At 41.3% G+C, this 14236-nt stretch overlaps 1 protein-coding gene across 2 annotated transcripts in view; it reads left to right on the plus strand.

The window, feature by feature from the left end:
• The first annotated feature begins 293 nt into the window (after window positions 1-293).
• LOC144114456 (stomatin-like protein 1) overlaps window positions 294-14236 on the plus strand; it is a 55264-nt gene continuing 41321 nt past the window's right edge. The window contains exons 1-6 of one of the 2 annotated variants that reach the window (XR_013311042.1): window positions 294-567; window positions 698-807; window positions 883-949; window positions 10435-10517; window positions 10573-10776; window positions 13100-13155. Coding sequence is in view for 1 of the 2 variants with exons in the window: in XM_077648199.1 (XP_077504325.1) it covers window positions 393-567; window positions 698-807; window positions 883-949; window positions 10435-10517; window positions 10573-10776; window positions 13100-13155 (695 nt within the window). In the remaining variant the exon portion in view is untranslated. The remainder of the gene's footprint in view (window positions 568-697; window positions 808-882; window positions 950-10434; window positions 10518-10572; window positions 10777-13099; window positions 13156-14236) is intronic. The other variant, XM_077648199.1, reaches the window with a different exon arrangement.

Here is a 14236-nt window from a genome sequence, read left to right on the forward strand (position 1 = left end):
CGAGATTTAACTTATCTTAAAAGCGTCTCAAACTTTTTTATTGCATGCTTTTCTGCTTAGTAACGGTTCCCTCCATGGAAAATTTTTTCCAGTGACTCTATCCTCCACTAAATCCTCCACCAGACTGAAGCGCCACTTGTGCACATCTAAAGAAAAAGTGCACTGGCAAAGCTAATGACATACAGCGTTAAGATAAAAAAAAAATGAAAATTATTAAGTTTTACATGATGCTATTTTCACGTTAGGATCTTTTTATGTCGTACTGAAACTAATTTGCAGGACAAAAGTAGCCGTTATAAACAGCCATAAATTGAACTTCTAGTCGCAACCTTGCTAACCCAAAATGTTTTGTGTGTTCTAGTTTTCTGGGGAGGAAAGCGGTTCGCGCAGAGATGGATGGAAAATTTTCGCCATATAGAGATAATTATGACACGCCGGATTTCGTGTTTGATTACACATCAGCATTTGATTATTCCTCTATTCATCACATGACGGCCCTAAAAAAACCTGAGAAGTATAAAACTATATTTAATTACAACAAACGTCAGGTTGTTGTTGATCTCTCAGGTAAAGTCGTTGCCTGGTTCGGCTTTCTGTTGTCATTTAGGCCGGTGTTGCTTGAAAAAAAAAAAAAGAACAGTGCCATCGGAGGAACCAGGTAAGGATTGTGTAAAATGAATGCATTTTACTATTCCAGATTGCGAGCCCGAACCGTGGCAATCGACCATCATTAGGACGATCGTCACCTTTTTTTGTTACCTCTTCCTCGTGTTTACATTTCCCGTGACATGCTGGGTCTGCATAAAGGTATTTCATCTTTTACGCAGACTATTTTCACTTCTTTGCCCACTTGCGAGCTGATGCTGCATGTGTTTTGCGCAGAGAGTACCGTCCCTGGAGAGGATCGCTGTATTTCGTCTCGGAAAGCTGCAGCCTGTTCAGGGGCCAGGTAATTTACAAACAATCATTCCGGAGTGTCTAAAAAGTAGATTATACTGTGGCGCGTGTAGTACAAAGTTACAAACGACAAATGGTTTGGGCTAATTGGCTGTGGAACAGAAAGAGCGCAGTAGGATGACAAGAAAGAGCACCTGCCCAGTGCGCGCGTGCGCCGTTATTTGTCGTCCTCTTTGTTTGCGCTTTGTCGTCCTGAACATTAAATTTGGCTTCCTGTGTCCAAAACGATTCACACCTCGGCAGTGCATACTGTTGGGCGAGTTAGAGTAGCATGCTTCTGCAAACTGTGGGAACACAGACATTAAGGCAGAAAAACACAAATGATTGGTCTGGTGCTTTCCTCCATCGTCTTTGCCTTTTTTTTTTCCTTGGTGTTCACGCCCGTAATTTGCAGAAGCAATTCACACTTAACGCTCCTGTTCATGGTGTGCCTCATTGCATCGCACAGGATCCAAGACAGTCGGCGTTTAACGTGATGCCATGGTGTCTGCATTCATAGCATAAATACTGCACATTAATGAACACAACCTTGAGCTGTGCTATTCAAAACTGCACTTTGTTGCGCCATGTTAAATATTAAGACAATGTTAAGCATGAATAAAACTGTGACCTTTTTTCATGCTTAACATTGTATTCATGTTTAACATGTTTTCATATATTACTATCTGAAGGTCTTGCAGAGCTGCCTGGGCACAAATGTGCGAAGCACATGTAAACAGGTGCAGACAGGTATTTTCCTATACAGCCCATGTTTTTCCGAAGGGTATTCCTTAATTCGTAACAATTTTTTTTTTTTACACACGACAGGGAATTTTTGTTGTCTTTGTCATGAGTGTTGCTACTGCAACGTGACACATCAGTGAGGCAAGTAAAAAAAAATGGCTGGCAGTTTAACAATGCTGTGCATAAAATATTGTGTGAAAGCATTGTTTTTTGCTGGTAGACAGCACCATCATATACCTCAAAGGGAGATTGAGGTGTCCACTGACCCAGGGAGCCAGTTATGCATCTTTCCTTTCCTCAAAATCAAGGGAGTCTAAACCTTCCACTGGTTTTGAGAAAAGGAAAGGTGCAGAACTGCCTATTTCGTAGGTGGATGCCACCATCTACTCACAGTGCGATTGAGGTGTTCACTGACCCAAAGAGCCAGTTAAACTTGCTACTCAGAGGCTTCACACAGACGCACACCGCTGAAACCTGGGCAGTGTGGCTAGAAGTGCTTTCGCACTACAAAATTAAAAATGACTGCCGCTTCTCCTCTACCCTCAACACCACCCCTAGAAATTTAGGCACCCCCTTAATTACAATTCTTGGGGAAACTCCTCTGTGCAGATTTTCCAGCTTGCAACTCCTATAAAAAATGCCAGCTGCAATGACACAATGCCATATGTAAATCCTTGTGCAGGTGGGCAAGTTGGTTCCACTTTTGCAACTATCAAAGAATGAAAGACTTTAAACTTTAGTTTGGCATGGCATCATCCAAACAGAGTTGTGGTGTAATAGGATTTGCAGCACATGTTATAAAAGATGCCCATAGATAGCTTGCACCAACATCATAGTGGCTGCCGTGTCGGAGACCAGGAGCACAGTGAATGCCTGCTCCCATGACATCGCATACAAGCCATTTATTGGGGCTTGTTGCTGCAAGATTCTTGAGCGTTGGAATTTGAGCTTTATTGAAGTTTTATGGCACAAAAGCAACTAAGGCTATGATGCACCAAATACAGCGTAAGAGAGTAGGGCATTAAAAATACTTTTAAAAAAATTGGGAGGAGGGGGGAACATGCTTGATGTCTCTGTCTTCTCTTTGTGTATTCTTGATGCACAATGCTTTTGCATTGTAAATTCCATAAAATAGAGCACTACAAAAAAAAAAAAATGTGCACAGCTCTCAGTTCTTGAGCCCAGCCTTGCAGCTACTATTGTGGCGTCGCAAGTGACAGGCAGGTGCAGGACAGTTGACTATGACATCATGACAGTGGGCTGATGCATTGGCTGAAGAGCCTCATTTGAGAGACATGACTTCATTTTTGAGTTGCATCCAACTATAGTTAATGATGTAATTGTGAGACAAATGTGTTGGCACATAGTAGGACAATCTTTTTTGCCTTTCGGTTATAAGAAAGCCTATGGGAATTGAAGGACAGTTGAAATAATCTTAATAAAGTGAAATGATACTTAGTTTTTTGAATAGCTGTAGTACTTTTACACGGCAGTGTTAAGCTCCCGGTCAGCAGAGAAACAAACCACTGTACTTAGTGTCGGCATGTCGAGAAAACCCCGATTGGCGGAGAGGGTTGCGATGTCACACGTTGAGCCTTGGAATGAAAATAATTAAAACTTGGCATTAAATTGTGATTATGAGGTTGTAGCATGGCTCAGATGTCATTGACATATAAGGATGTAAAGTAAATTAATTACACTAAAGATTAAATTGTGGTAATTAGTTGGGAATGGAACCCATGACCCTTGGGTTACACGTCACACTGCCCTTAGTCCATGGAGGCACATTTGTTTGACTTGGTTAAAGGAAGACCTTGTGTGTCTTGTGGAATATCATGTGGTCTAGTATGCGTGCTGATTTTTTTGGTTTGGTTTTTTATAGGGTTTAATGTCCCAAATTGACCCAGGTTATGAGGGTTGCTGCAGTGGAGGGCTGGAGATAATTTTGACCACCTGGGGTTCTTTAACATGCGCTGACATCAGTACACAGACCTCCAGCATTTGACCATGTAAATGCAGCCACCGCGACCGTAATCGAACCCACGTCTGTCGGGTCAGCAGCTAAGCATTGTATTCACTGAGCCACCGCAGTTGTGCCTAGTTATGTATGCCAGTGAGTGTGTGTGTAATTAGAAAAGTACTAATTAAGAAAAAGCAGCAAATAACCATTAACACTGTCATGCCATGCCCTTCAAGCAGAGCTTAAGTGTGCCCCTAATTTTTTAATAATTTTCTAAATAGCGCTCAGTCTGTTTCACGATTTTTAATGATTTTTGCTATTCCACTTTGGTTTTATTGCTTGCATGTGTGCATGGCTAACATAAGAGAGTGGAAGCCTGTAGGTGATAGAAACTAGCTACAAGATATGAAAATTCTTGTGTCCCTCCAGCTGTACATATATTATGTAGGCATCCACAAGTAAGCTGCTATGCATCATTGAGTGTGCACCCTAGGTCACATGAGCAGTGCACTATACTAGGATGCATACAAGGGGATCTTGTCAGCTGTTTTGTGAAAGGCAGTCAGAGTATTTCTTTTTATGCATAATTAAATGATTAGCTATTCTACCAGCATCTGAAACCATGTTTTTTTAGGGCAGAAATGTCAGAAACTTGTAGAGTACCTGAAAAAACATCCAATGCAATAATTTGCAATTGTTGTGTTATAGAGTAGTTTTTCAGGACACAGAAATATTGAGTTGTATGAAAAACAAACCCACATGACTGTGTGTGCCATGAAAGTAGCACCTGTAGATGCTCACCTCGTTATGTTAACAAAGTATGCTTATAAGTTGTGCTGCCATTTTGAAAGTGACGGTGCTACTGTTGTTAGGGAAATTACACTAATATCTTGTTTCACAGTTGTATGGCCATTTTGAAAGTTACGGGGCTATTGTTGTTGGCGAATTGTTCTAGTAACTTTCCATTCTGACTGCATTAAGTAAGGTTCATGGCAGTTGGTGATTGCAGGAAGCAGTCTGCATAGGCTATGGAAAAGTTCATTCAGCATCCTTTAAAAAACTGATGAGGAGGAGGCAGAAGCGAGAATATTTTAAACATACATTAAAACTTTATACTGTAAAATGCTTGCTTTCACAACACCTACTTAAACAGGCCACCGTCCTAAGTGATGCAGTATTGACACCTTGTGAGGATGACTGAAGATTTATGCTTGAGCACCGCTCTTGATACTTTCGGGTTCACTTGTGTTCACCTTTGAAGCATCTGAAGCTGTTCCCAAATGTTATTTCTGTGGAGACTTACTCAAAATTCTTAGGTCCTTTGATGTTTTCAATGTCGCATCACACAAGGAAATAAAGGGAGGGGGGGTTACGGCCATTTCACCTTGTTAGCCAAAATGTACAAGCTTGTTTGTTGCATCCACCCCATTTTTTTTGGAAAAGGTACCATGCTTGACTGCTGGAAGCATAATAAAACATACAGGTCTCCTGAATTATACAGGAGGCTCCAGAATTTTGACGGCTTTGACGATTGTATGACTGAAACGGAAATCTCTCGGAAACGCTCCAGTGTTTGGCCCAAAGCTTTCTTCTATATAGTCTGGCCACAAGCTGATGTGCAGTGGAGCGCCATCACCTAGCTCAAAGGCGCAGATGGGCTTTTGAAATTTAGCCATATCTCGGAGCTAATGCTATAGGAATTCTCTGTATACTGCACAGCAACACTGAATGGGAGAGGCAGTTCAGTACTCCTGCATTGTCAAAAAAACTTGCACCCATTTTTGAACACCCATGTCTGACACGACTCTTAGGCACATTCTTTTGGCGAAGTGTCGCAGGAGTGGACATCATTACCCGCACATTTATTCTAAGGACTTACTGAACAGGGCAGCGTCTGTCACATTGAAAATTTCGTAACAGTGACATAGCATGTTGGTGATTTGGACATGCATAAGTGGTTGGGCAGACAGACAATTCCTGCTACATTGTAAATAAATAAAGAAATCAGTCCGTCAGTCAGTCAGGCTTTAATGCCTGAAAAAAATTCCATCCCTTGACTCCTGGCAGGTATCCCGGTCGCGGCAGTCGAATTTTGATGGAGGCGAAATTCTAGACACCTGTGTAGTGTGCGATGTCAGTGCAGGTTAAAGAACCCTAGGTGGTCAAAATTTCCAAAGGCCTTCACTGCGGCAACCCTCATAGTGTTGAGTTTCCTTGGGGTGTTAAGCCTCCATAAACTATAAACCATTTTTTACCCCCCCCCCCCCCCCCCCTCTTTTCGTTTAATGCCTTTTCTGTAACCCTGGCAGGTATTATAAAACAAACTACTATGGCTTGGAGTATTGTTCTGATATCTGAACAATAAAATACAATATACAGAGGGCACGAAAATGATGAAAAAGACACTCCTTGTAGGGTCATCACAGGTGGCCATCCCAGTCGTGGCATGCGCACTAATTGTCACAATTCAGCTCTTATGGTATGAAAAACAAATTTGTAATGACGTTATTATTTCTTTTATTGTGAGTGTAGCTTTCCACGTCTCATGAATAATTAGATGATTCCAAAAGGCCCACCATTCCAACTACAAGGAGGTGAAGTTTTCAGGGATTAAGATTATGGCCGTTTTATCCTTTGCACTCATAAATTTTTTTATACTTTCCAGTATATTGCGGTGTGGGACGGCTTTGCAAATTTTACAAATCGCAAACGAGGCTTCTGCTGTGTGCAAACATTTTGTGGAACATTTTCATATGCCCTGCTTCTTTATGTTTTGCTTAAATTTAGCAGCCAAATTTCTGCTTCCGTCTGAGGCCAGGAAGAAGAAAACTAGAAACAGATGTTGCAAGTGCCCTTAAAGGAACTCCAAGCTCAGCTTTATCTCTTTTTTTTTTTTGTCATTAAAAATCAATTCCATGGCTCTTTCTGGATATGCAGCAAAAGACACATGTATTGCTGAGAAAATTGGATTTAAAAATTTTTCCTCCACTCGATTCAAACTCGTGACGTCTACACCGAAAGGGACTCCACGATCAAGTTTTTGAGGTGAATGATGGCGTCGCCGCGTAGCCACGGGATCTACTCCCTAAAATCTCTCTCGACATACCACAGTTTGCTTGAGAGATCGGCTGGCGGTGGTGGCACCTGTATTTGATTTTTAAACCCTTTCTAGCTTATTAAAGCTCTGTTTTTAGTGAAAGTGGCACCTTTATCTTTAGAATATGGTACTCTATCAATACAGGCCAACATCAATTTGTCCTCAGTGTCTTTTGAAGAAATGAAGCCCACTCAGAAAACAACGAATCGAAAAAATTGGCAGTTCTGGACTAATCATTACAGAGGTTATTGGATGGGAACCAACTATTCTCTGCAAAGGGTCACTGCATCACAGTTATGGCTTACGAACATGTAGTCATGTTGTTGTTTTTTTCCCCCTTTTAAATTCACTGGTTTTCTTATAAACACCGAAGCCTTTTTTTTTTTTTTGAGAGAGATTGCAAGCTGCAAACTAATGACTTGAATGTCCTGATGTGCAATCTCCGACTTTAGTACTGCAATATTGTCCCCAATTAAAACATTTTAGAGGGTTTTAACTTGCCACATACCATGTAGTTGGGTGAATATGTTATGATTTACTGTTTTCCTCCCAACATTCTCTACATTTGCTAACATCCCTTTGGTTGCATCTTTCTACAGTGCATTGATGTATTTTTAAACCGTGGCACTAAAGTTGTATTGAACACCTTGTGTAGACATGAAGCACCATGTGACAAGCACCTATGCAGGGAATATGAGGGAAAAGAAGAGACTAAAGCTAGCAACTGTACAAGACCAAGGGTTTGTGTTGTGCAACACATTTAATGCTGTTGTGATGACCAGGCTTAGCCAGTCTTCTTACACATATTTTTCTGTAGTCTGTCATATTTTTTGTGGGCTATAGCTTCCTCAAGATTTAGTAGGGTACCTTAGAAGCTTTTTAACAGGTTCAAATATCTTTACTATGTTAGGTTGAGCACCACAGCTGTAAGCATCTTGCTATAGTTCGTATTGTAGGACTTAATGAATGCTTCTGCATTTTTTAGGGCCTTACAATCATGTGACATTATGTAATCAGGCTTCGTGCAGGTCCTTAAAAACCCTTGAATATAGAAAAGGCATCTTCGTGGGACTTAAGAGTCCTGGAATTTGTGTGGGTGCACAGGTCAGAATTAATTGGAGGTCAGTGGGAGAGGCCTTTGTCCTGCAGTGGACGTGTTTAGGCTGATGGGGGTGGTGATGATTTGTGGAGCCATGAAATAACGTTTGCATGTACATTTTTATTTTATGTAAAAATGTTTGTGTTATGAAGAATTCCACTGGTAGTTTGGGAGCAGGGCGTCAAATCTGCCCTGCAGCAACTATACTCGCTACTGAGCAATACTGAGAATGAATGCATGTGCATGTTTTTATCCATACCTCTATTGCACACTGCACTGTTGCGGTAACCGGTGACATTTCACTGTTTTTGAGACAGTTCAGGGAACATTATTTTTATAAGCATTTTTTTCTTTAGGGCACATGCACTTAGTCATTGTTGCTCCTGCTGTTGTCTCAGCTGCTTCAACTGCTAACTGAATTTATCAGAGTGAGTCATAGCTACTCGATCTGACAGTGCCTTATCAGTAGTAATGAAACAAATCGCCCAGAGATGTCTAAAATCAATGCTAAAGATAGCAAACCTGGATTGGCGATTACGGAAGTAACAGCACCACATCCTTGGAATTCCAGCATAATCTGCCTTCGCTGGGTGGATGGTAATGAACTGCTGAAGATTAGTGCATTGTACAAAGTACCCTGGAGACTTGTTAAACTGTTGCCACTTTCAGCCACCAGCAGCGAGCAGGGAGCAGGGATGTATCGTGAGTCACCTCGATAATTCTTAGATATCACAGTATAGTGTCCGTAATGCTGTGGATAGAGCAGGTAGCTTCCTTTTAAAGGGCCTTTAAGCAGGCTTGGACATTTCAAATAAAAAAGCCCAGTGCATAGATTGGGTTGTTATAATTGTCTCTGCAAAATATTAGCGATGTGTGACCTGGAAGGTGGGGAAATATCAAATCAGAGCCGATTTGCACTCTCCTTCGACAAGGCTAACCTCCTCACCCTCTGCGCTGGCACCCAAGACTTCGCTGCGATGCCGCAGCGAACTACATTTCATAAGTCCATCTTTCTGGTTCATGGGCAAATGACAGACAACACCTTGTCGTCTGTTAGCTGCTCACATTTTTTTTTCTCATTGCGCTGTTCATTTTAGCTATAAAAAAAAAACATTTTAGTTTCTTGCTCTGGCCTATTTATGTCTGCGTGGTATGGCTACCACTCTGCCCTTTCTTTGTTCGCCTTGTTCATTTCTTCCTTTTTTTTTACTGTGAACGTGGGCGCATCGTCCCGTCCCCACCACCCACTGGTGGTTGTTGTCAGCACCATGCCATGCCACTGCACCTCCACTCCTTGCTGTAGGTACTTCATTCTTTGCAGTCCTCAGTGCGTCCAGGCATTTTTTATTTCAACTAGACATGGCTCTTTCAAAACCTTCCCTTTCTCAACAGTCAATGCCATGGCCTCCTATCCATGCTCGTGGCTGCCCCCTTTTTTTTTGTGTGTGTGCTGTATGCCTTGCCTTTACAACCCAAGGTGGTCATGAAGTTGGCTTTACTCAGCAGCTTATGAGCCTTGTGGTTTAGACTTCTTCAAGAACTGTAGAAGAAAAAAAATCCTGCTATGTTCGTACCTTTATTTCAAATATTACTCAGTGTGCATTTGAAGCACATGAATCAAGAGAAAAATACTAGCATTATATGCATGCAAATATGGTTGAGTAAAGGTACTGCGCAAAATAATACAAACATGGATGAGAAGGGCACAAGGACGGGCGGCCGGCCTTGTGCCCTTCTCGTCCATGTTTGTATTATTTTGCGCAGTACCTTTACTCAACGAAGTATGACAGACTCGCCCAACAACATGCACTCCTGAAATGCAAATATGTTTTTTTATAGACAGGGCACATTCTGGCCTAATCCTTCACTGGTGGGCTTTATCAGTGCTTCATTTGTTAGTATTTGCTTGTCCTGTTCGCATGCACTTTCAACATTCGTCTCCTTTATAATGCTGCATGTTGCATTTCAAATAGATGTAATCTGCTTAGTAAGCCACAGAGGTCACTGCACTTTAGTTTCTTTAGGCTTAGCACAGTTTGCTTGCAAAACATCGCTTGAATTGTTAATCCACTGTGCATCATTAATCAGTTAGCTGCTTACACTTAGCACAATGCCATCCCCAGGCTATAGTCGGATACAACTTGAGTCTGCAGTGAAGCTTCGCCCACATATAGGACCGGCGCACAGAATTCCTCCGCGACAAAAACGTAGTCTGTTGTTAAAATTTCTCTTCTCACCTAAACAAGAAGCTAATCACGAAAAAAAAATTACAAGGCCTAGAATTTTGACACCTATCTTTTTTTAATAAAGTCGCACAGTAAAAAGCTGATTTTGTTTACTTTTGTGACTGGCTAGCGAAGTAATCCAGTATGCCGTGGATCGTGGCCCAGTGTTAACAACTGCTGTTTTTTCAAGTGATGGCAGTGTGGCAAAGGCATTTTAAATGCTATTCATACTACTGAAGGAAGGCACATGGGGCCTGATAAGAGAAGTAGGTTCAAGTTGAGCTTTAGAGGCAAGAGAATTTAGTTGCTTTGTTGCACTTTTAGAGATGCACAGGCTTCTGGTTGTACGAAGCACTTCCTTTTAATGATGCAGGCCTTGTGCTGGTGTTTCCTGTCATCGATTCCTACATGAAAGTGGACCTCAAGCCAAAGGTTTTTGAAGTGCCTACGCGTGAGGTACGGAGCAGTGATGCTAGTGGTGTACTTTTTAAATCACGTGCACTGCATTCAGGTGCTGACTGGTGATGGAGCCATTATTGAGGTGGGAGCCGAGCTACACTGGCAAGTCGTGCATAGTGTGCGTTACGTGACACGGGTGAAGGAGGTGGATGCCACGGTGGGTGCGCTATGCCAGCAGTGCTTGGCATCCCTGCTGGGCTGCAGTGACCAGGACGACATAGACCGGCGCAGGGAGGCTATTGAGGCCACTCTACTGGTGTGTGCTTGCCTGTAATTTCTTTTTCAAGAACAGTGCATGTAGTGCTTATCCAGCGTTGGCGGTAACGTGTTACAAGTAACAGCGTTACCTTTTTCGGTAACTTAGTAATGTACTCGTTACCATTTCTGAACTGTAACGGGTAGCATACTTACGTTAACATTTTTCGGTAACATGAGGTGTCACATTACTAGTTACCTTTTTTCCAATTGTCCCCCCCTCTGCCCCTTTCTTTAGGAAAAAAAAAACGCAGAGCACCTAATATGATGTTGCAAATAAACAAAATGTACAGGTGCTCTCGATGGCCCTTGTTGCTGCTCTCATGCATGCCAGAAAATACCTACCTTTGACGATGCACCCAACTCAAAGAAAAAGACAGAATACCCATAAAGCACGAAACACGTGCACAAACATGCATTCACACACTTACCTTCACCTACCTTCCCTTCCCAAACCACTCACACACACAACTCTCTAAAGAGTGGAAGCATGCCGAGCATTTTGGAGCATCACATTTTTCAGAATTACTGTAAATTTGTTGAGAGTCCAGCGCTGTTTTCTTTGTAAAGTTAGAATTGATGGGGAAGTGTCATTTTGTGTTTAATGTCACATTCAGAAAATGGCTTCACCATGTGCCACAGAGTTAGAAGCCATTACATGTAACTATACAGGCAACTTTAGGCCACTATAGCATTGCTAAGTTCCTGCATATTTGTGCAAAATATTCTAGATAAATCAGGATTTCAGCTAAAATCATGGTTTGGGCTAGAAGTTTTATGTGAAATATTACCGTTATAAAATTGTTATCTTGAGTTCTTGCAGCAAAGACGTGCGGTTAAAATTTATCGCCACAGAGTAACGGCAAAGTAACATGTGGTACTTTTTTTCCGGTAACGGTAGCGCGTTGCCTTTTTTTTTTGTAGGTAACGTAGGGCAGTAACGCGTTCTTTTTTTTTAGCGTAACGAGTAACGCATTCAGTTACTTTTTTTCGGTAGCGCCTACAACACTGTGCTTATCCCATTTGTGGCCCTTTGAAACACCTTTCTAGGTTTTTGATTCAATATGCTCAGCATCTGCAGTGCATGACCTTGCACCTCTCCCATATTTTTTTCTAATTGGTGGTGCAGTACTTAATGTTCACAAACTCACCAGAAGCTCTTTGCCTCCGTAATGTACCTGCCGAGTTACTACATTTTCTGAGATCAAACACTTGAGCAGGACATCTGTCCATCATTGTTAGGTCAAGATCATCACTTGTAGACGGTGCTGATTTGTCAGTACCATTTGTTGGGCGAGTTGGTGCTCACGATAATCCATAACAGCGTGACAGACGGGACAGAGAAGAGAGGACACAACACAGAGCCCACCTGATAGCTAGGACCTCAGACCAATGTATCAGTACTCCCTCTGTAGCACTCTCAGATAAGGAAAATCATTACCTTGATTGTGAATGCTAACTTGTGAATGCAAATTTTGTGCCTGCTGTAGCGGTGATATCTCCCACGTATGACTCTTACCTGTTGACACGTGCCTGATGTACTGGCGTTTTTGAATGTCACGCAAGTCAAGTGTGCTTGTTTCCTTCCCGGCCACCAGGGCAGTATTTATACTGGCTGGCGGCCAATAAACGTTTTAGTTGTGAGTCAGCGCTCTGTGTTGTGTCCTCTCTTCTATGTCCCGTCCGTCTCGCTGTTATGGATTATTTTGCTGATTTGTGTGCTTTTGTCCATGTGCTGTGCAATGTCGGTGCACCATAAAGAACCCCAGGTGGTCGAAATCATTCCAGAGCACTCCGCTTCAGCATTTCGCACGGCCCTAATGCATATCCAGGACATTGCACTCCACACACCATACCGTACTATACTAGTGCCATGATTTCTTGAATGTGCAGTAACGCTGCCAGTTCTAGAAAGCCATCATGCATGTTCATTGTAGCTGTTCTGCTCTCACCCATTCTGAATGTAGTTTTCATTTAAAAGATCTATATTTTAAATCTTCAGTGTTCCGACTAATTTTCAGCCTCTTTCAGTTTGAAAAGCCTCTTTCAGTTTGAAATTAATGTTGCTTGACTGCATGATTTTTAAATGAATAAAAGTTGTGTGAAAACCTTTGTTGGGAATGCATATTTAGCTTGTCTTCCTGTTCTTGTTGAGTTGTTCTTGTTGTTTTTATTTAGCGTTTATTAGAATTAGAGGTTTCATCCTTTAATGTTTAAACATTCTGAATATTTGTTGTTTACATGACTGCAAATAGTGAAATTATTAGTGCTGTGTCATCTATTGTACAATGATTTTACTTTGCCTTGTTTCTGACATATTGCAGACCAAATTGAATGAAACTATCCTTCCATGGGGTCTGGAAGTCACAAAAGTTACGCTGTAAGTATATGAGGTGATGGTTTCCTTGCCCTTGAAGTTGCAGTTTGATTGATTGAATTGCTTTCTTTCTTTCTTTTTTTTTTCAAATTATGTACTCGTGCTTCTGAGCAAGAGGCATTGAAAAAACCTTGACAACTTTTATAAAAATTGTTGCATCTGTAGCATTGTGAAGTTTGAAATTAAATGTAGAGCTGTATCATAAGGTTAACACAATGATTGTTTTTGAAGGAAAGTAAATACTAACCATAAATGACCTTTTTTTTTATTTTCAAAAAATAAAAATATCTAATGGCATTAGGAAAACCAAGAGTGGGTCAATATCATAGAAGATACACTAGATCAGTTCACTCAAATTCAGAATATAATCTAAAGGAAGGGCAGCAAAGGAGGATGACAGGATACATGGGTAGAGGTTTATTTATTTACTCAATAAGGGACTGCGAGGTTGCAATGGGTATACAATTGCAAAAACACAAAGTACAACCAGATGAAAAAATGTATTTGGACAAGTCGGTACAACTGCATAATGTAACTGCGCAAAATTTTGCAGACGCAAAAGTTGTGTATCAGCACTGGTTATGGTTTCTCGGTAGTATGTGGAGACATATTTTATTCCAAAGAAAAAAGCCACACTTATAAGCCAATAAATGATTTTTCTTTGACGACAAGTTCTGTTATTTAGATATTAAGTACGTACACCTGCTTGCTTCTTTTTGTTGAACCCTTATTCACCTGTGCCTATGTCAGCACTTGCTTGTGCATGCACCATTTTTTTCTACATATTTCTTTCTTTCTGTGAATAAAGCTTAGTTGTGAGTGAGTGCCTGATATGTGTTTTTTGTGTGTGTCCACATCTTTTTTTTGTGCTGCTATATTGTACCAAAAGATGCAGTCGGCTGACTCATACTCGAATAAAATTCATAGCACATGCATCCAGGCGATGAACGCATTGCCAGCTGCAGTGTAAAGCAGAACAAGTTTGCAGAAGACTGGAACCAGTCTTCTTTTTGTAACTAATGATGCGATTTGAAAACTTATTCTGCTAGGCAGATATGTTCAGAAACAATGATCCCATCAAAAA

Source organism: Amblyomma americanum, chromosome 1, assembly GCF_052857255.1.
Source record: "Amblyomma americanum isolate KBUSLIRL-KWMA chromosome 1, ASM5285725v1, whole genome shotgun sequence".
NCBI classification, from domain to species: domain Eukaryota; kingdom Metazoa; phylum Arthropoda; class Arachnida; order Ixodida; family Ixodidae; genus Amblyomma; species Amblyomma americanum.